General features: G+C 42.5%; 1 protein-coding gene across 1 annotated transcript in view; it reads left to right on the top strand.

Moving 5' to 3' along the window:
- LOC139752574 (N(G),N(G)-dimethylarginine dimethylaminohydrolase 1) overlaps positions 1–24,685 on the top strand; it is a 111,997-nt gene that overhangs the window by 72,373 nt on the left and 14,939 nt on the right. The window contains exon 7 of the mRNA XM_071668331.1: positions 2,583–2,711. Coding sequence (XP_071524432.1) covers positions 2,583–2,711 — 129 coding nt within the window. The remainder of the gene's footprint in view (positions 1–2,582; positions 2,712–24,685) is intronic.

Genomic DNA, 24,685 nt, shown 5'->3' on the forward strand with positions numbered 1-24,685 from the left:
TACATTCACTGAGAACCAATCACTTTCCTCTCTTCCTACACGTACACATGCCTTACATCCTCGATGAAAACTTTTCACTGCTTCTAACAACTTTCCTCCCACACCATATATTCTTAATACCTTCCACAGAGCATCTCTATCAACTCTATCATATGCCTTCTCCAGATCCATAAATGCTACATACAAATCCATTTGCTTTTCTAAGTATTTCTCACATACATTCTTCAAAGCAAACACCTGATCCACACATCCTCTACCACTTCTGAAACCACACTGCTCTTCCCCAATCAGATGCTTTGTACATGCCTTCACCCTCTCAATCAATACCCTCCCATATAATTTACCAGGAATACTCAACAAACTTATACCTCTGTAATTTGAGCACTCACTCTTATCCCCTTTGCCTTTGTACAATGGCACTATGCACGCATTCTGCCAATCCTCAGGCACCTCACCATGAGTCATACATACATTAAATAACCTTACCAACCAGTCAACAATACAGTCACCCCCTTTTTTAATAAATTCCACTGCAATACCATCCAAACCTGCTGCCATGCCGGCTTTCATCTTCCGCAAAGCTTTCACTACCTCTTCTCTGTTTACCAAATCATTTTCCCTAACCCTCTCACTTTGCACACCACCTCAACCAAAACACCCTATATCTGCCACTCTATCATCAAACACATTCAACAAACCTTCAAAATACTCACTCCATCTCCTTCTCACATCACCACTACTTGTTATCACCTCCCCATTTGCGCCCTTCACTGAAGTTCCCATTTGCTCCCTTGTCTTACGCACTTTATTTACCTCCTTCCAGAACATCTTTTTATTTTCCCTAAAATTTAATGATACTCTCTCACCCCAACTCTCATTTGCCCTTTTTTTCACCTCTTGCACCTTTCTCTTGACCTCCTGTCTCTTTCTTTTATACATCTCCCACTCAATTGCATTTTTTCCCTGCAAAAATCGTCCAAATGCCTCTCTCTTCTCTTTCACTAATACTCTTACTTCTTCATCCCACCACTCACTACCCTTTCTAATCAACCCACCTCCCACTCTTCTCATACCACAAGCATCTTTTGCGCAATCCATCACTGATTCCCTAAATACATCCCATTCCTCCCCCACTCCCCTTACTTCCATTGTTCTCACCTTTTTCCATTCTGTACTCAGTCTCTCCTGGTACTTCCTCACACAGGTCTCCTTCCCAAGCTCACTTACTCTCACCACCCTCTTCACCCCAACATTCATTCTTCTTTTCTGAAAACCCATACAAATCTTCACCTTAGCCTCCACAAGATAATGATCATCTCAATGTATACATATATATACACACACAGACATATACATATATACACATGTACATAATTCATACTGTCTGCCTTTATTTATTCCCATTGCTACCCCGCCACACGTGGAATAACAACCCCCTCCCCCCTCATGTGAGCGAGGTAGCACTAGGAAGAGACAACAAAGGCCCCATTCGTTCACACTCAGTCTCTAGCTGTCATGTAATAATGCACCGAAACCACCGCTCCCTTTCCACATCCAGGCCCCACAGAACTTTCCATGGTTTACCCCAGGCACTTCACATGCCCTGGTTCAATCCATTGACAGCACGTCGGCCCCGGTATACCACATCGTTCCAATTCACTCTGTTCCTTCCACGCCTTACACCCTCCTGCATGTTTAGGTCCCGATCACTCAAAATCTTTTTCACTCCATCCTTCCACCTCCAGTTTGGTCTCCCACTTCTCGTTCCCTCCACCTCTGACACATATATCCTTTGTCAATCTTTCCTCACTCAATCCCTCAATGTGACCAAAGCATTTCAGTACACCCTCTTCTGCTCTCACCACCACACTGTTGATTACCACACATCTCTCTTACCCTTACATTACTTACTCGATCAAACCACCTCACACCACATATTGTCCTCAAACATCTCATATCCAGCACATCCACCCTCCTACGCACACCTCTATCCATATCCCACGCCTCGCAACCATACAACATTGTTGGAACCACTATTCCTTCAAACATACCCATTTTTGCTTTCCGAGATAATGTTCTCAACTTTCAAACATTCTTCAAGGCTCCCAGAATTTTCGTCCCCTCCCTCACCCTATGATTCACTTCTGCTTCCATGGTTCCATCCGCTGTCAGATCCACTCCCAGATATCTAAAACACTTTACTTCCTCCAGTTTTTCTCCATTCAAACTTACCTCCCAGTTGACTTGACCCTCAACCCTACTATACCTAATAACTTTGCTCTTATTCACATTTACTCTCAACTTTCTTTCACACACTTTACCAAACTCAGTAGTGGGTAGTGATAAACAAGTATAAAAAACTCACATAATTTGTGTAGAAAATTTTTGTCAGAAAATTTAATGTTTTACCTTTTTTTTAATGTTAGCTGAGGCAGCATGGGCTGCTGAGGCCTTAATGAAAACAGACCCATTAATGTTATATGTGTATATACCCTAGCCTGTGCCAGGTACTACTTTTATGTGTTTTTGCTGTGAAATTTTGTAACTACTGCATATCTAATGGGTTTGATTGTTTATCGCAGCGTATCGAGCGAGAAGCTACTTTCCGATACCAAACGCTGACTGTACCTGATGAGGCTGCAGCTAATGTTCTCTTTGCCAATGGTTTTTTGATACACAAATCAGCTGATGAACATCCGGCATCTGCTAAGGTAAAGAGTTGGTTTATTGGAGAAATGTTGAACTTTTGCAGTATTAACCATTATAAGGTAATGCATTAAAGTTTCCAAACTAATTAGGATAATTTTACTCTAAATCTGTTTGATGGGCCTTTGTTGTATTTTGAGTCAGTTTGTTGAGGAAGAGAAATGGATTCTTAAAGGACAGATGTTTCCCACTGCATACTTTCTTTCCCTTTATTTTTTTTTCATGTGATTTTGAAACATCATTGAAAGAACATTTTCACCTCCATCTAAATATCCATCATAGTGTAAGCCAGATATGTACAGCTTCTAAAAATCGTTCACTCACATCCTAAACCAGTGCCCAGTGTGTTAGTGACATGCTGGTTTTCATGCCTATGAAGTGCTTCCTATTTTGGACCTTGCACACCTAGGTGATTTGTTATGGGAGGCCAGCATCTACATGTACACATCTTTCTTCGTATACAAAATACTTCCTTTGCATTTGATCCTTAATCATTCCTTAAGCATCTGCATTTGTAATATCCTAAGCCCAGTTTAAGTCCCTCATTGCATTTACCCATCACTTTTGCAGTGTTCCTCTCTGTCATATTTTCTGCTGTACGATTAACGATTATATATTGCTTTAATCAACCTCTTTGTTGCCGTGTTCTCTCTATACTTATACCATCTTCAAACATTCAAGCATGTTTGTTTCTTATGATTTCTTCAGATCACAAAGACTTTCATGCTTTTTGTTTTTTCTAACAATTTTGTGTGTTATTCATCTATAAAGCTCTTATTTTTCACCGGTTCTGATCAAACATCGGTGTTAGAATAAGTACTCCATGAAGATTTCTTGCAACACCTGTGCTTAAGGTTTCCCATTCACCTGAGTTCTTAGTGCACCTCTTGATTTTCTTTCTCCCATAAATGACTTTACTTCAACTTTAACTTTTACTTATGTTCTGTTGAGTTAGTGAATGACACAGCATCGTATCCTTACAGCAACTGTGGCAGCTACCACTTTATTTCTACATGGTTAAGTATCATACACTATCATGTACATACATCAGTGTGGCAGCTTACTGTTATGTTTCTCTGTGGTTAAGTTTCACACTGTCATTTGCATATATCAGTATGGCAACTTCTGTTGTTTCTCTTTAGTTAAGCATCATGCCACAATCACCCCACCATACTTTTATGAAATGCATAGCCCCATCCATAAAAACATTAAAGTATTTATTTATTTGTTATGCGTAGTTGCTGTCTCCCACATTAGCGATGTAGCGTAAGGAAACAGATGAAAGAATGGCCCAACCCACTCACATACACATGTATACACATAAACACCTACACATGCACATATCCGTACCTATACATTTCACCGTATACATACATATACATACACAGACATACATATATACACATGTACAAATCCACACTTGCTGCCTTCATCCATCCATCTAGGCTCCACAGACCTTTCCATGGTTTACCCAAGATGCTTCACATGCCCTGGTTCAATCCATTGACAGCATGTCAACCCTGGTATACCACATTGTTCCAATTCTCTCTGTCCCTTACATGCCTTTCACCGTCCTGTATGTTCAGGCCTGATCGCTCAAAATCTTTTTCACTCCATCCTTCCACCTCCAGTTTGGTCTCTCACTTCTCGTTCCCTCCACCTCTGACACATATATCCTTTGTCAATCTTTCCTCACTCAATCCCTCAATGTGACCAAAGCATTTCAGTACACCCTCTTCTGCTCTCACCACCACACTGTTGATTACCACACATCTCTCTTACCCTTTCATTACTTACTCGATCAAACCACCTCACACCACATATTGTCCTCAAACATCTCATTTCCAGCACATCCACCCTCCTCTGCACCACCCTATCTATAGCCCATGCCTTGCAACCATATAACATTGTTGGAATCACTATTCCTTCAAACATACTCATTTTTGCTCTCAGAGATAACATTCTTGCCTTCCACACATTCTTCAATGCTCCCAGAACCCTCACCCCCTCCCCCACCTTGTGACTCACTTCTGCTTCCATGGTTCCATCTGCTGCTAAATCCACTCCCAGATATCTAAAACACTTCACTTCCTCCAGTTTTTCTCCATTCAAACTTACCTCCTAATTTGCTTGTCCCTCATCCCTACTGAACCTTGCTCTTGTTCACATTTACTCTTTAACTTTCTTCTTTCATGCACTTTACCAAACTCAGTCACCAACTGCTACAGTTCTCACTTCAATCAGCCAACAGTGCTGTATCATCAGTGAACAATAACTGACTCACTTTCCAAGCCCTCTCATCCACAACAGACTGCATACTTGCCCCTCTCTCCAAAACTTTTGGTTAAATAGCCTTGGCAATAAACACTTTTGATGTACTCCCAGGTTTTTTATAAGACTACTCACTCATACCATCGTTTTGTCTTACTTTTTTTTTATGTTGGAGGCCACAATCATGAACAGAAGTCCATATCAAGGCATGTTGTAATCAAAATACAGTGAAGTTGATGAAAGGGAAAAAGAAGAGACAAGAGGAAGTAATTATGAATTTTGGAGGCAGAAAAAACCTGTCTTTTAAAACATATCACATCGTAGTTACTGAGAAAGACATGAGAGGGTAGAGTCCCAAAGCTTCAAGGTTGAGGAAAGAAACAGTTATCAGATAAGGCCACATTTTGAGCGATTGCGGCCTGAACATGCAGGAGGGTGAAGGCGTGCAAGGAATAGAGTGAATTGGAACGATGTGGTGTACCGGGGTCGAGGTGCTGTCAATGGATTGAACCAGGGCATGTGAAGCATCTAGGGGTAAACCATGGAAAGTTTTGTGGGGCCTGGATGTGGAAAGGTAGCTGTGGTTTCGGTGCATTACACATGACAGCTAGAGACTGAGTGTGAACGAATGTGGCCTTTGTTACCTCGTGCACATGTGGAGGGAGGGGGTTGTCATTTCATGTGTGGCGGGGTGGTGACGGGAATGATTAAGGGCAACAAGTATAGATTTTGTATATGTGTATTTATGTATATGTCTGTGTATGTATATATATGTATACGTTGAAATGTATAGGTATGTATATGTGCGTGTGTGGACATGTATGTATATACATGTGTATGTGGGTGGGTTGGGCCATTCTTTCGTCTGTTTCCTTGGGCTACCTCGCTAACACGGGAGACAGCGACAAAGTATAATAATAAAATATTGAGTTCCAACAGCTATGCATTAGTCACATGACACAGCAGGTTGCCAAGTTTTGTTTGGTTTATCAAGTGGTAGGGGCACACAAGTAGCCTGAGGGAAAAGTGAACCAACATTGTGGCTTAGGGCAAGTGAGTCAAGTTTTGAGGTTAGCCTGGTAGACTTGATGAATTTGACCAATTTTTATTTAACTCTCTCAAGTAAAGATGCAGAGCTAGAACCACCCCAGATGTGATGGTGGATCTCCATACAAGTATGGATCAAATCTTTACGTAAACAGAGCATCTGTTCAGAGGAGTAGAAGTTTTAGCATCTAAACAGGACTCCTAGTATTCTAGAGGTAGACTTAGCTATTTCCATAATGTGGGGTTTTCAAAATGGGTGGATGTTACAGTAATATCAGGCATGCTCATTGAGTTAAGAGGTCAAATTACAGAAGTGTCAAGTAGAGTAAAAAAAATTTTCGGTGGAGAGATGGGCAGATATTGGGTCTTAAACAGATTCTGTCTACCTGTGTAATATTATCCCTTGAAACACACCCATTTTTGCCCTTCCAGATAACATTCTTTCTCGCTACACATTCTTCATTGCTTCCAGAACCTTCGTCCCCTCCCCCCAGCGTATGGTTTACTTCGACTTCCATGGTTTCCTTCACTGTCATGTCCACTCCCAGATATCGATAACAGTTCACTTCTGCCAATTTTTCACCATTAGAACTCACATCCCAGCTAACCTGTCCCTCAACCCTACTTAACCCAACCTCATAATATTCATTCTCGACTTTCTCCTTTCACACACTTTTCCAAACAGTCACCAACTTTTGCAGTTTTTCACTTGAATCAGCCACCAGTGCTATAATATCAGCCAACAACAACTGACTCACTCCCCAGGCCTTCTCATCCTCCACAGACTGCATACTCACCCCTCTTTGCAAGATGCTTGCATTTACCTCGCTGACTATCCCCATCCATAATCAAATTGAGTGACCATGTTGACATCATACACCCCTGCCACAAACCAACCTTCACTTAGGATCATTCACTCTCCTTTCTTGCTACTTGCTTCTAGTAGCTTTCCTCCCACACCTTCCACGAAGTGTCTCTATTAACCCTATCATATGCCATCCCAGATCCATGAATGCCACATACAGATCGACTGTTTTTCTAGATATTTCTCATACACATTCTTTAAAACAAACGCCTGATCCACTCATACTTTTTCACTTCTGAAGCCACACTGCTTCTCCCCAGTCTAGTATTTTTTATTATTTATTGATTATTATACTTTGTCACTGTCTCTAGCGTTAGCGAGGTAGCGCAAGGAAACAGACGAAAGACTGGCCCAGCCCACCCAAATACACATGTATATACATACACGTCCACACACGCACATATACATATCTATACATCCCAATGTATACATGTATACACAAACAGACATAGGTATATTTTTTTTTTTTTTTTTTTTGCTTTGTCGCTGTCTCCCGCGTTTGCGAGGTAGCGCAAGGAAACAGACGAATGAAATGGCCCAACCCACCCCCATACACATGTATATACATACGTCCATACACGCAAATATACATACCTACACAGCTTTCCATGGTTTACCCCAGACGCTTCACATGCCCTGATTCAATCCACTGACAGCACGTCAACCCCGGTATACCACATCGCTCCAATTCACTCTATTCCTTGCCCTCCTTTCACCCTCCTGCATGTTCAGGCCCCGATCACACAAAATCTTTTTCACTCCATCTTTCCACCTCCAATTTGGTCTCCCACTTCTCGTTCCCTCCACCTCCGACACATATATCCTCTTGGTCAATCTTTCCTCACTCAATCTCTCCATGTGCCCAAACCATTTCAAAACACCCTCTTCTGCTCTCTCAACCACGCTCTTTTTATTTCCACACATCTCTCTTACCCTTATGTTACTTACTCGATCAAACCACCTCACACCACACATTGTCCTCAAACATCTCATTTCCAGCACATCCATCCTCCTGCGCACAACTCTATCCATAGCCCACGCCTCGCAACCATACAACATTGTTGGAACCACTATTCCTTCAAACATACCCATTTTTGCTTTCCGAGATAATGTTCTCGACTTCCACACATTCTTCAAGGCTCCCAGGATTTTTGCCCCCTCCCCCACCCTATGATCCACTTCCGCTTCCATGGTTTCATCCGCTGCCAGATCCACTCCCAGATATCTAAAACACTTTACTTCCTCAAGTTTTTCTCCATTCAAACTTACCTCCCAATTGACTTGACCCTCAACCCTGCTGTACCTAATAACCTTGCTCTTATTCACATTTGCTCTTAACTTTCTTCTTTCACACACTTTACCAAACTCAGTCACCAGCTTCTGCAGTTTCTCACATGAATCAGCCACCAGCGCTGTATCATTAGCGAACAACAACTGACTCACTTCCCAAGCTCTCTCATCCCCAACAGACTTCATACTTGCCCCACTTTCCAAAACTCTTGCATTCACCTCCCTAACAACCCCATCCATAAACAAATTAAACAACCATGGAGACATCACACACCCCTGCCACAAACCTACATTCACTGAGAACCAATCACTTTCCTCTCTTCCTACACGTACACATGTCTTACATCCTCGATAAAAACTTTTCACTGCTTCTAACAACTTGCCTCCCACACCATATATTCTTAATACCTTCCACAGAGCATATCTTTCAACTCTATCATATGCCTTCTCCAGATCCATAAATGCTACATACAAATCCATTTGCTTTTCTAAGTATTTCTCACATACATTCTTCAAAGCAAACACCTAATCCACACATCCTCTACCACTTCTGAAACCACACTGCTCTTCCCCAATCAGGTTAGTGGTTTTGATGCAGGAGACCGGGTTATAGTGATGGGTGATTTGAATGCAAAGGTGAGTAATGTGGCAGTTGAGGGAATAATTGGTATATATGGGGTGTTCAGTGTTGTAAATGGAAATGGTGAAGAGCTTGTAGATTTATGTGCTGAAAAAGGACTGGTGATTGGGAATACCTGGTTTAAAAAGCGAGGTATACATAAGTATACGTATGTAAGTAGGAGAGATGGACAGAGAGCGTTATTGGATTACGTGTTAATTGACAGGCGCGCGAAAGAGAGACTTTTGGAGGTTAATGTGCTGAGAGGTGCAACTGGAGGGATGTCTGATCATTATCTTGTGGAGGCTAAGGTGAAGATTTGTATGGGTTTTCAGAAAAGAAGAGTGAATGTTGGGGTGAAGAAGGTGGTGAGAGTAAGTGAGCTTGGGAAGGAGACTTGTGTGAGGAAGTACTAGGAGAGACTGAGTACAGAATGGAAAAAGGTGAGAACAATGGAAGTAAGGGGAGTGGGGGAGGAATGGGATGTATTTAGGGAAGCAGTGGTGGATTGCGCAAAAGATGCTTGTGGCATGAGAAGAGTGGGAGGTGGGTTGATTAGAAAGGGTAGTGAGTGGTGGGATGAAGAAGTAAGATTATTAGTGAAAGAGAAGAGAAAGGCATTTGGACGATTTTTGCAGGGAAAAAATGCAATTGAGTGGGAGATGTATGAAAGAAAGAGACAGGAGGTCAAGAGAAAGGTGCAAGAGGTGAAAAAGAGGGCAAATGAGAGTTGGGGTGAGAGAGTATCATTAAATTTTAGGGAGAATAAAAAGATGTTTTGGAAGGAGGTAAATAAAGTGCCTAAGACAAGGGAGCAAATGGGAACTTCAGTGAAGGGCGCAAATGGGGAGGTGATAACAAGTAGTGGTGATGTGAGAAGGAGATGGAGTGAGTATTTTGAAGGTTTGTTGAATATGTTTGATGATAGAGTGGCAGATATAGGGTGTTTTGGTCGAGGTGGTGTGCAAAGTGAGAGGGTTAGGGAAAATGATTTGGTAAACAGAGAAGAGGTAGTAAAAGCTTTGCGGATGAAAGCCGGCAAGGGCAGCAGGTTTGGATGGTATTGCAGTGGAATATATTAAAAAAGGGGGTGACTGTATTATTGACTGGTTGGTAAGGTTATTTAATGTATGTATGACTCATGGTGAGTTGCCTGAGGATTGGCGGAATGCATGCATAGTGCCATTGTACAGAGGCAAAGGGGATAAGAGTGAGTGCTCAAATTACAGAGGTATAAGTTTGTTGAGTATTCCTGGTAAATTATATGGGAGGGTATTGATTGAAAGGGTGAAGGCATTTACATACATATATACATGCACATAATTCATACTGTCTGCCCTTATTCATTCCTGTCGCCACCCCACCACACATGAAATGACAACCCCCTCCCCCCGCATGTGCGTGAGGTAGCACAAGGGAAAGACAACAAAGGCCACATTCATTCACACTCAGTCTCTAGCTGTCATGTATAATGCACCGAAACCACAGCTCCCTTTCCACATCCAGGCCCCACAAAACTCTCCATGGTTTACCCCAAACACTTCACATGCCCTGGTTCAATCCATTGACAGCACGTCGACCCCGGTATACCACATCGTTCCAGTTCACTCTATTCCTTGCACGCCTTTCACCCTCCTGCATGTTCAGGCCCCGATTACTCAAAATCTTTTTCACTCCATCTTTCCACCTCCAATTTGGTCTCCCACTTCTTGTTCCCTACACCTCTGACACATATATCCTCTTTGTCAATCTTTCCTCACTCATTCTCTCCATGTGACCAAACCATTTCAAAACACCCTCTTCTGCTCTCTCAACCACACTCTTTTAACCCCCACACACCTCTCTTACCCATTCATTACTTACTCGATCAAACCACCTCATACCACATATTGTCCTCATACATCTCATTCCCAACACATGCACCCTTCTCCACACATTTCTATCTATAGCCCATGCCTCGAAGCCATATAACATTGTTGGAACCACTATTCCTTCAAACATACCCATTTTTGCTTTCCGAAGATAATGTTCTCGACTTCCACACATTTTTCGACGCTCCCAGAACTTTCACTCCCCTCCCCCACCCTGTGATTTACTTCTGCTTCCGTGGTTCCATCCGCTGCCAAATCCACTCCCAGATATCTAAAACACTTCACTTCCTCCAGTTTTTCTCCATTCAAACTTACCTCCCAATTGACTTGTCGCTCAACCCTTCTGTACCTATTAACCTTGCTCTTATTCACATTTACTCTCAACTTTCTTCTTTCACACACTTTACCAAACTCAGTCACCAGCTTCTGCAGTTTCTCACATGAATCAGCCACCAGCGCTGTATCATCAGCAAACAACAATTGACTCACTTCCCAAGCTCTCTCATCCACAACAGACTGCATTCCTGCCCCTTTTTCCAAAACTCTTGCATTCACCTCCCTAACAACCCCATCCATAAACAAATTAAACAACCATGGAGACATCACACACCCCTGCTGCAAACCAACATTCAATGAGAACCAATCACTTTCCTCTCTTCCTACATATACACATAGTTTTACATGCCTTTATACTCTTAATCAATACCCTCCCATACAATTTGCTAGATGTACTCAAGGAATTTATAACCTCTATAGTTGAGTACTCACCTTTTTTTTCTTCTTGCCTTAATACAATGTCACTATAAATGCATTATGCCTGTCCTCAGGCTCCACACCATGATCCATACCTACATTGAAAATCCTTACCAACCAATCAGCAACAGTCCTCCCCCCCCTTTCTTGATAGATTCAACATTAATAGCATTCAGTCCAGCTAACTTGTCACATTATCATCCTATGCAAGGCTTTCACCACCCCTTTTCTCTTCACTAAACAACGTTCTATGACTCTCACTTCGTATACCATCCCAACCAAAACACCCTAAACTATCATCAAATACATTTTAAGTCCTTCAGAATACTCACTCCGTCTCCTTCTCACTTCACCAATGCCTGTTATCACTTCCGCTTTTGCCCCCTTCACCAGTGTTCCCATTTGTTCTCTTGTTTTTCTTACATTATTTATCTCCTTCCAAAACACCATTTTATTCTTCCTAAAGTTTACTGATATTTGCTCACCCCAGCTCTCATCTCCCCTCTTTTTAAAGCCAATCCAATATCTTATTTACTTCCTGCCACTTTCTCTTCTACATCTCCCAATCATCTATTTGATGATCTATATCCCTGATGCCCATTCGCTCCAGGAGCTCCCATCAAGGGGTGGCCACACCAAAAGAGCCTCCTTTTATCCATGTCACAGGTTGTCTTCCACTCACACCAACCCCTTTAATTGTACTATCATACACTCTCCTTGTAAATTCCCTGTCTTGCATTCTTTCCACATCCCCAAACCACCTCAAAGTATTATGTTTCACCCATTCTACCACTCCACAATTCGTTCCTTTTGCACATCTCTCATCCACCCCTTCAGTACTTTCTTCATTCCATCAAATCACACCACATGCTCTTCTCAAATAGCTCATTTCCTCTGCCTGGATTTTGACATCTGTGACTCATTTCATGTTCATGTTTTGGCTGCTTAGGTCAGGGTAGGGAGAACTGTTCTGTCCCCTAATCCTCTCTTCACTTCTATACTTACTCCCCTACCCTTCAGTATTCTATTAAAGGACCCATTGACTCTTCTTCTGTGACTGCTCTCTCCCTTATCTTTCCTTCCATATCCCCACACTTACCCAAGATAGCTCCTAGATACTTAAATTCTCTCACTTCTTCCTGTCTTTCTCCCCCATATTCAAAGCATGATTTTATACTCTCTTCTTTCACTATATGGTTTTACAAAATTTATATTTTCACTCTGTTTCCTTTGAGACACCATTACTTTACTTTTACTTGCATTTACCCTCACTTGTCTACGCTTACAAACATCATAAACCATGCTAATAACATTCTGCAATTCCGCTTCCCTCTCCGCAAACAACACAGTATCATCCGCAAACAGGCTTGCCCCTAGCTACCATATCTCAGCCACACTCCATCTCTGTACCCCTTTTCCCTAGTTTTGCTTTTATCTCTCTTATCAATCCATCCATATATATTTTAAAAAGCCATGGAGACATCACACAGTCCTGCCTCACACCTGCATGTATCTCAGAACTTTTGTTCATATCTGCATCCTCTCCTACACATTCATTTGCTCCTCAATAGAAGGCTTTCACACCATCCAACAGTTGTCCCCCTATACCATATATCCGTGACTCATCCCATAAAGCAGCCTACTCGACTCTGTCATACACTTTCTCCTGATCCATAAAAGCTGCAAACAACTTCTTACCTATTGCTAAATACTTTTTCATGTTCATCTTTCCTGCAAAAAATCTGATCCACACATCCCCTATCTTTCCTAAAACCCCCTTGCTCTTCACTTAATCTGCATTCAGTCACTTCCATCACTCTGTCAATTATTATTCTTGCATACACTTTCCTTGGCATACCCACAAGACTTATTCCCCTATAATTGCTGCATACATCTGTAACACCTTTTCCTTTGAATGAAGGAATGATAATAACTCTCACTCTATCCTCAGGCACAACCTTCTATTTCCATGCTAAATTGCACATTAGATGCATCCACTCTGTCACATTTTCTCCTAAATACTCCTCCTATCCACTCCAGGTGCCTTTCTTACCTTCAGCCTCATTATTGCCCTTCTTACTTCCCTTTTTGCCATATGCCCTTGCATTTTAATCCTTTTCATTTCATCCTTCATACCCATGCATATAACAACTGCTGCTTTTCTTTCTCCCAAATTCATTAGTTCTTTGAAATACTTTCCATCTTTCTTTCACTTCCAAATCATTTGCATTCCTTTGCTGTAAGTATTGCCCAAATGCTTCCCTTTTCTCTTTCACTAGCAACTTTACTCATCATACTACTGTCTACCCCATGTAATCTGCCCTCCTCCCACCTTTCAGTTGCCACGTGCATCTCTTGCACATGCCATCGCTGTTTCCCCTAAATACCTCCATTCCTCACCCTCTCCCTCTCTTCATTTACTATCACATTTTATCTTTCTACATTCAATCACTAGTGGTATTTCTTCCCACATGTCTCGTTTCCAAGCTCAGTTACTCCATCAATCTCTCCTCATCAACATTATCTTCTCTTTTTCGAAAACCTCTTCAAATCTTCCCTTCCGTTTCCACAAGGTAATGATCGGAGACCCCATCAGCTGCCCTTCTCATTGCTTTTATGTTCAGAAGAGTCTCTTGTACATGCTTATCAGTTAATAGGTGAACTTATAATGCTCCCTGACCATCTCTCCTACCCACACACGTATACTTGTGTATATCCATCATTTTAAACCAGGTATTACCAGTCACCAGTTCTTTTTTAGCACACAACCTCGCTAGCTGTTCACCATTTCCATTCATAGCACTGAATGCTCCATGCACCCCAATTATACCCTAAACTGACCCATTACTTTCCTTTGCATTAAAGTCACCCATCATTGATACTCGGTCTCTCCTACTCACATACGTATACTTGTGTATATCCATCATTTTAAACCAAGTATTGCCAGTCGCCAGTCCTTTTTTAGCACACAACCTCACTAGCTGTTCACCATTTCCATTCATAGCACTGAATACCCTATGAACCCCAATTATACCCTTAACTGACCCATTACTTTCCTTTGTGATTAAGTCTCCCATCATTGATACTCGGCCTGTTACATCAAAACTACTGACACGCTCACTCCACTCCCAAAACACTTGGCTATTATGAATTTTCTTCTCATTGCCAGGTGCATAAGCAGTAAAAATCACTCATCCTTTGCCATCCACTTTCATATGTGTGGAAATAAAAAGAGTGTTGTTGAGAAGCAGAAAAGGGTGTGTTGAAATGGCTTGGACATATGGAGAGAATGCATAAAGAAAGATAGACAAAGAGGATATATGTGTCAGAGGTGGAGGGAATAAGAAGTGGGAGACCACATTGGAGGTGGAAGGATGGAGTGAAAGAGATTTTTGAGTGATTTGGACATAAGCATACGGGAGAGTGAGAGGCATGCAAGGAATAGAGTGAATTGGAACGATGTGGTATACTAGGGTCGACGTGCTGTCAATGGACTGAACCAGGGAATGTGAAATGTTTTGGGTAAACCATGGAAAGTTTTATGGGGCCTGGATGTGGATAAGGAGCTGTGGTTTTGGTGCATTACACATGACAGCTAGAGACTGAGTGTGAATGAATGTAGCCTTGTTTGTCTATTTTCCTGGCGCTACCTTGTTGAAGCAAGGGGTAGCGATGCTGTTTCATGTGAGGCAGAGTAGCGCCAGGAATAGATGAAGGCAAGCAAGTATGAATATACGTATGTGTATATATGTATATGTGTGTATGGGCGTTTATTTATATATATTGTACATGAGTGGATGGGTCATTCTTTGTCTGTTTCCTGACGCTACCTTGCTGACATGGGAGATGGCGATCAAATATTATAAATTTGTAAAGTATGATATATGTTATTATTATCCCTAGGGATAGGGGAGAAAGAATGCTTCCCATGTATCTCCTGCATGTCGTAAAAGGTGACTTTAAGGGGAGAGAATGGGGCACTGGAAGTCCTCTCCTCCACTTTTTACTCTACCAAAAGGGAAGGGGGACAAGAGAGAATTTTCCCTTGCAAGGCTCAGTCCTCTGTTCTTGACACTACCTTGCTAACACAGGAAATGACAAATATGTATGAAAGAAATATATTTTTGATTATTTCATTTGTATTGATTATACATAATCACTGTTTCCCGCATCAGTGAGGTAGCACCAGGAAACAAACTAAGAATGGCCCATCCACTCATATGCATATATATATATACATAAATGCCCTCATATGCACATATACATACATATACATATCACAAATACATACATATGCAGACTCTACATACATACACATGTACATATTCTTGCTTGCCTTCATCCATTCCTGTTGCTACCCCGCCCCACAGGAAAACAGCATCGTTATCCCCTGCTTGAACGAGGTAGTGCCAGGAATAGAGACAAAAAGGCCCCATTCTTTCACACTCAGTCTCTAGCTGTCATGTGTAATGCACCAAAACCACAGCTCTCTATCCACATCCAGGCCCTACAGGCCTTTCCATGGTTTACCCCAGACACTTCACATACTCTGGTTCAGTCCATTGACAGCATGTCAGCCCCAGTATACCACATCATTTCAATTCATTCTATTCCAATGCTCGTCTCTCACCCTCCTGTAAGTTCAGGCCCCAATCGCACAAGATCTTTTTCACTCCATCCTTCTACCTCCAATTTGGTCTCCCGCTTCTCCTTGTTCCCTCCATCTTTGTCAACCTTTCCTCATTCATTCTTTCCATATGTCCAGGCCATTTCAACACACCCTCTTCTGCTCTCTAAAACATACTCTTTTTATTTCCACACATCTTTCTTACCCATATATTACTTACTAGATCAAGCCACCTCATACCACATATTGTCCTCAGACATTTCAATTTCAACACATCCACCCACCTCTGTACACCCATATCTATGTCCCATGACTCGCAACCATATAATTATCATTGTTGGAAATGATATTCCCTCAAACATACCCAACCTGTATTTGCTCTCAGAGATAGCATTCTCTCCTTCCACACATTCTTCATCACTCATTCTCAGAACCACCACCCACTCCCCCACCCTATGACTCACTTCTGCTTCCATAGTTCCGTCCACTGCTTAGTCCACTCCCAGATATCTAAAACACATCACTTCCTCCACTTTTTCTCCATTCATATTTTTTTAACACTTAATCACTGTCTCCCGCGTTAGCAAGGCAGCGCAAGGAAACAGATGAAAGAATGGCCCAACCCACCCATATACATCAATGCCCACACATGCACATATACATACCTATACACTTCAACATATACATACATATACATACACAGACTGAATGTAGGTTTGCAGCAGGGGTGTGTGATGTCTCCATGGTTGTTTAATTTGTTTATGGATGGGGTTGTTAGGGAGGTGAATGCAAGAGTTTTGGAAAGAGGGGCAAGTATGCAGTCTGTTGTGGATGAGAGAGCTTGGGAAGTGAGTCAGTTGTTGTTTGCTGATGATACAGCGCTGGTGGCTGATTCATATGAGAAACTGCAGAAGCTGGTGACTGAGTTTGGTAAAGTGTGTGAAAGAAGAAAGTTGAGAGTAAATGTGAATAAGAGCAAGGTTATTAGGTACAGTACGGTTGAGGGTCAAGTCAATTGGGAGGTAAGTTTGAATGGAGAAAAACTGGAGGAAGTAAAGTGTTTTAGATACTTGGGAGTGGATTTGGCAGCGGATGGAACCATGGAAGCGGAAGTGAATCATAGGGTGGGGGAGGGGGCAAATATTCTGGGAGCCTTGAAGAATTTGTGGAAGTCGAGAACATTATCTCGGAAAGCAAAAATGAGTATGTTTGAAGGAATAGTGGTTCCAACAATGTTGTATGGTTGTGAGGCGTGGGCTATGGATAGAGTTGTGCGGAGGAGGGTGGATGTGCTGGAAATGAGATGTTTGAGGACAATATGTGGTGTGAGGTGGTTTGATCGAGTAAGTAATGTAAGGGTAAGAGAGATGTGTGGTAATAAAAAGTGTGGTTGAGAGAGCAGAAGAGGGTGTTTTGAAATGGTTTGGTCACATGGAGAGAATGAGTGAGGAAAGATTGACCAAGAGGATATATGTATCAGAGGTGGAGGGAACGAGGAGAAGTGGGAGACCAAATTGGAGGTGGAAAGATGGAGTGAAAAAGATTTTGAGTGATCGGGGCCTGAACATGCAGGAGGGTGAAAGGCATGCAAGGAATAGAGGGAATTGGAACGATGTGGTATATCGGGGTCGATGTGCTGTCACTGGATTGAACCAGGGCATGTGAAGCGTCTGGGGTAAAGCATAGAAAGTTCTGTGGGGCCTGGATGTGGAAAGGGAGCTGTGGTTTCGTTGCATTATTACATGACAGCTAGAGACTGAGTGTGAATGAATGGGGCCTTTGTTGTCTTTCCTAGCGCTACCTCACACACATGAGGGGGGAGGGGGTTGTTATTCCATGTGTGGCGAGGTGGTTATGGGAATGAATTAAAGTAGACAGTGTGAATTATGTACATGTGTATATATGTATATGTCTGTGTGTGTATATATATGTATACATTGAGATGTATAGGTAAGTATATTTGCGTGTGTGGACGTGTATGTATGTACATATGTATGTGGGTGGGTTGGGTCATTCTTTCGTCTGTTTCCTTGCGCTACCTCGCTAACGCGGGAAACAGCGACAAAGCAAAATAAATGAATAATTAATATCATACACAGACATGTACACATGTACACATGTACTTATTCATACTTGCTGCTTTCATCCATTCCCCTTGCCACCCTGCCACACATGAAATGGCACCCTCCTACCCCCGCGTGTGCGTGAGGTAGCGCTAGGAAAAGATAACAAAGGCCACATTCGTTCACACTCAGTCTCTAGCTGTAATGTGTAATGCACTGAAACCACAGCTCCCTTTCCACATCCAGGCCCCACAAAATTTTCCATGGTTTACCCCAGATGCGTCGCATGCCCTGGTTCAATCCATTGACAGCACGTCGACCCCGGTATACCACATTGTTCCAATTCACTCTTTTCCTTGCACACCTTTCACCCTCCTGTATGTTCAGGCCCCGATTGCTCAAAATCTTTTTCACTCCATCCTTTTGCCTCCAATTTGGTCTCCCGCTTCTCCTTGTTCCCTCCATCTTTGTCAACCTTTCCTCATTCATTCTTTCCATATGTCCAGACCATTTCAACACACCCTCTTCTGCTCTCTAAAACATACTCTTTTTATTTCCACACATCTTTCTTACCCATATATTACTTACTAGATTAAACCACCTCATACCACATATTGTCCTCAGACATTTCAATTTCAACACGTCCACCCACCTCTGTACAACCATATCTATGTTCCATGACTCGCAGCCATATAATTATCATTGTTGGAAATGATATTCCCTCAAACATACCCAACCTGTATTTGCTCTCAGAGATAGCATTCTCTCCTTCCACACATTCTTCATCACACACTCTCAGAACCACCACCTACTCCCCCACCCTGTGACTCACTTCTGCTTCCACAGTTTCGTCCACTGCTTAGTCCACTCCCAGATATCTAAAACACATCACTTCCTCCAGTTTTTCTCTATTCATATTTTGTTAACACTTAGATGCTGTCTCCCACATTAGCAAGGCAGCGCAAGGAAACAGATGAAAGAATGGCCCAACCCACCCATATACATCAACACCCACACACGGACATATACATACCTATACATTTCAACATATACATACATATACATACACAGACATGTACACATGTACATATTCATACTTGCTACCTTCATCCAATCCCCTCGCCACCTTGCCACACATGAAATGGCACCCTCCTACCCCCGCCGTGCGCATGAGGTAGCACTTGGAAAAGATAACAAAGACCACATTCGTTCACACTCAGTCTCTAGCTGTAATGTGTAATGCACTGAAACCACAGCTCCCTTTCCACATCCAGGCCCCACAAAATTTTCCATTGTTTACCCCAGATGCGTCGCATGCCCTAGTTCAATCCATTGACAGCACGTCGACCCCAGTATACCACATTGTTCCAATTCACTCTTTTCCTTGCACACCTTTCACCCTCCTGTATGTTCAGGCCCCAATTGCTCAAAATCTTTTTCACTCCATCCTTCTACCTCCAGTTTGGTCTCCCACTTCTCCTTGTTCCCTCCATCTTTGTCAACCTTTCCTCATTCATTCTTTCCATATGTCCAGACCATTTCAACACACCCTCTTCTGCTCTCTATAACATACTCTTTTTATTTCCACACATCTTTCTTACCCGTATATTACTTACTAGATTAAACCACCTCAGACCACATACATTTCAATTTCAACACATCCACCCACCTCTGTACAACCATATCTATGTCCCATGACTCGCAACCATATAATTATCATTGTTGGAAATGGTATTCCCTCAAACATACCCAACCTGTATTTGCTCTCAGAGATAACATTCTCTCCTTCCACACATTCTTCATCACACACTCTCAGAACCACCACCTACTCCCCCACCCTGTGACTCACTTCTGCTTCCATAGTTCCGTCCACTGCCTAGTCCACTCCCAGATATCTAAAACACATCACTTCCTCCAACTTTTCTCTATTCATATTTTTTTAACACTTTGATGTTGTCTCCTGTGTTAGCAAGGCAGCGCAAGGAAACAGATGAAAGAATGGCCCAACCCACCCATATACATCAACACCCACACACGCACATATACATACCTATACACTTCAACATATACATACATATACATACACATGCACGTACACATGTACACATGTATATATTCATACTTGCTGCCTTCATCCAATCCCCTCGCCACCCTGCCACACATGAAATGGCACCCCCCTACCCCCGTGTGTGCGTGAGGTAGCGCTAGGAAAAGATAACAAAGGCCACATTCGTTCACACTCAGTCTCTAGCTGTAATGTGTAATGCACTGAAACCACAGCTCCCTTTCCACATCCAGGCCCCACAAAATTTTCCATGGTTTACCCCAGATGCGTCACATGCCCTGGATCAATCCATTGACAGCACGTCGACCCCGGTATACCACATTGTTCCAATTCACTCTTTTCCTTGCACACCTTTCATCCTCCTTTATGTTCAGGCCCCGATTGCTCAAAATCTTTTTCACTCCATCCTTCTACCTCCAGTTTGGTCTCCCACTTCTCCTTGTTCCCTCCATCTTTGTCAACCTTTCCTCATTCATTCTTTCCATATGTCCAGACCATTTCAACACACCCTTTTCTGCCCTCTAAAACATACTCTTTTTATTTCCACACATCTTTCTTGCCCGTGTATTACTTACTAGATCAAACCACCTCATACCACATATTGTCCTCAGACATTTCAATTTCAACACAACCACCCACCTCTGTACAACCATATCTATGTCCCATGATTCGCAGCCATATAATCATTGTTGGGAATGATATTCCCTCAAACATACCCAACTTGTATTTGCTTTCAGAGATAACATTCTCTCCTTCCACACATTCTTCATCACTCACTCTCAGAACCACCACCCACTCCCCCACCCTGTGACTCACTTCTGCTTCCATAGTTCTGTCCACTGCTTAGTCCACTCCCAGATATCTAAAACACATCACTTCCTTCAATTTTTCTCCATTCATATTTTTTTAACACTTAGTCGCTGTCTCCCGCGTTAGCAAGGCAGTGCAAGGAAACAGATGAAAGAATGGCCCAACCCACCCATATACATCAACGCCCACACATGCACATATACATACCTATACACTTCAACATATACATACATATACACTTCAACATATACATACATATACATACACAGACATGTACACATGTACACATGTACATATTCATACTTGCTGCCTTCATCCATTCCCCTCGCCACCCTGCCACACATGAAATGGCACCCTCCTACCCCCACGTGCGCGTGAGGTAGTGCTAGGAAAAGATAACAAAGGCCACATTCGTTCACACTCAGTCTCTAGCTGTAATGTGTAACACACTGAAACCACAGCTCCCTTTCCACATCCAGGCCCCATAAAATTTTCCATGGTTTACCCCAGATGCGTCGCATGCCCTGGTTCAGTCCATTGACAGCACGTCGACCCCGGTATACCACATTGTTCCAATTCACTCTTTTCCTTGCACACCTTTCACCCTCCTGTATGTTCAGGCCCCGATTGCTCAAAATCTTTTCCACTCCATCCTTCTACCTCCAATTTGGTCTCCCACTTCTCCTTGTTCCCTCCATCTTTGTCAACCTTTCCTCATTCATTCTTTCCATATGTCCAGACCATTTCAACACACCCTCTTCTAACCCTCTATAACATACTCTTTTTATTTCCACACATCTTTCTTACCCGTATATTACTTACTAGATCAAACCACCTTATTCCACATATTGTCCTCAGACATTTCAATTTCAACACATCCACCCACCTCTGTACAACCATATCTATGTCCCATGACTCACAACCATATAATTATCATTGTTGGAAATGATATTCCCTCAAACATACCCAACCTGTATTTGCTCTCAGAGATAACATTCTCTCCTTCCACACATTCATCACTCATTCTCAGAACCACCACCCACTCCCCCACCCTGTGACTCACTTATGCTTCCATAGTTCCATCCACTGCTTAGTCCACTCCCAGATATCTAAAACACATCACTTCCTCCAATTTTTCTCCATTCATATTTTTTTAACACTTAGTCGCTGTCTCCCACATTAGCAAGGCAGTGCAAGGAAACAGATGAAAGAATTGCCCAACCCACCCATATACATCAACGCCCACACACGCACATATACATACCAATACATTTCAACATATACATACATATACATACACAGACATGTACACATGTACATATTCATACTTGCTGCCTTCATCATTTCCCTCGCCACCCTGCCACACATGAAATGGCACCCTCCTACCCCCGCGTGCGTGTGAGGTAGCGCTAGGAAAAGATAACAAAGGCCACATTCGTTCACACTCAGTCTCTAGCTGTAATGTGTAATGCACTGAAACCACAGCTCCCTTTCCACATCCAGGCCCCACAAAATTTTCCATGGTTTACCCCAGATGTGTCACATGCCCTGGTTCAATCCATTGACAGCACGTCGACCCCGGTATACCACATTGTTCCAATTCACTCTTTTCTTTGCACACCTTTCACCCTCCTGTATGCTCAGGCCCCGATTGCTTAAAATCTTTTTCACTCCATCCTTCCACCTCCAGTTTGGTCTCCCACTTCTTGTTCCCTCCACCTCTGACACATATATTCTCTTTGTCAATCTTTTCCCACTCATTCTCTCCATTTGATCAAACAATTTCAATACACCCTCTTCTGCTCTCTCAACCACACTCTTTTTCTTACCACACATTACCACACATCTCTCTTACCCTTTCATTACTTACTCGATCAAAGCACCTCACACCACATATTGTCCTCAAACATTTCGTTTCCAACACATCCACCCTCCACACAACCCTATCTATAGCCCATGCCTCGTTACCATGTAAGATTGTTGGAACTATCATTTCTTGAAACACCCATTTTTGCTCTCCGAGATAACATTCTCACCTTCCACACATTCTTCAACGCTCCTAGGACCTTCGCCCCCTCCCCCACCCTGTGACTCACTTCCGCTTCAATGGCTCCATCCGCTGCTAAATCCACTCCCAGATATCTAAAACACTTCACTTCCTCTAGTTCTTCTACATTCAAACTTACCTCCCAGTTTACTTGTCCCTCAACACTACTGAACCTAATAACCTTGCTCTTATTCACATTTACTCTCAGCTTTCTTCTTTTACACACTTTACCAGTCAGTCACCAACCTCTGCAGTTTCTCACCCGAATCATCCACCACCGCTGTATCATCAGCAAACAACAACTGACTCACGTCCCAAGCCCTCACATCCACAACAGATTGCATACTTGCCCCTCTCTCCAAAACTCTTGCATTCACCTCTCTAACAATCCCATCCATAAGCAAATTAAACAACCATGGAAACATGCACTCCTTCCACAAACCGACACTGTGGACCAATCACTTTCCTCTCATCCTACTTGTACACATGCCTTACATCCTTGATTAAAACTTTTCACTGCTTCTAGCAACTTACCTCCCACACCATATACTCTTAATACCTTGCACAAAGCATCTCTATCAACTCTATCATATGCCTTCTCCTGATCCATAAATGCTACATACAGATCCATCTGATTTTCAAAATATTTCTCACATACATTCTTCAAAGCAAACTCCTGATCCACACATCCTCTACCACTTCTGAAGCCACACTGCTCTTCCCCAATCTGATGCTCTGTACATGCCCTTACCCTCTCAGTCAATACCCTCTCATATACTTTCCCAGGAATACTCAACAAACTTATACCTATGTAATTTGAACACTCACCTTTATCCCCTCTGCCTTTATACAGTGGCACTATGCATGCATTCTGCCAATCCTCAGGCAGTTCACCATGAACCATAAATACTTTGAATATCCTTACCAACCAGTCAACAACACAGTCACCCCATTTTTTAAGAATTTTCACTGCAATACCATCCAAACCCACTGCCTTGCCAGCTTTCATCTTCCACAAAGCTCTCACTACCTCTTCTCTGTTTACCAAACCATTCTCCCTGACCCTGTCACTCTGCACACCACCTCGACCAAGACACCCTATTTCTGCTATTCTATCATTACACACATTCAACAAACCTTCAAAATACTCACTCCATCTTCTCACTTCACTACTTGTTATTACCTCACCATTAGCCCCCTTCACCGATGTTCCCATTTGTTCTCTTGTCTTACGCACGTTATTTACTTCCTTCCAAAACATCTTTTTATTCTCCCTAAAATTTAATGATACTCTCTCACCTCAACTCTCATTTGCACTCTTTTTCACCTCTTGCACCTTTCTCTTGACCTTTTGCCTCTTTCTTTTATACATCTCTCCAGTCACTTGCACTACTTCCCTGCAAAAATTGTCCAAACGCCTCTCTCTTCTCTTTCACTAAAAATCTTACTCATTCATCCCACCACTCACTACCCTTTCTAATTTGCCCACCTCCCACCTTTCTCATGCCACAGGCATCTTTTGCACAAGCCATCACTGCTTCCCTAAATACATCCCATTCCTCCCCCACTCCTCTTACGTCATTTGCTCTCATCTTTTTTCCATTCTGCACTCAATCTCTCCTGGTACTTCCTCACACAAGTCTCCTTTCCA

Source organism: Panulirus ornatus, chromosome 13 (genome assembly GCF_036320965.1).
Source record: "Panulirus ornatus isolate Po-2019 chromosome 13, ASM3632096v1, whole genome shotgun sequence".
NCBI classification, from domain to species: domain Eukaryota; kingdom Metazoa; phylum Arthropoda; class Malacostraca; order Decapoda; family Palinuridae; genus Panulirus; species Panulirus ornatus.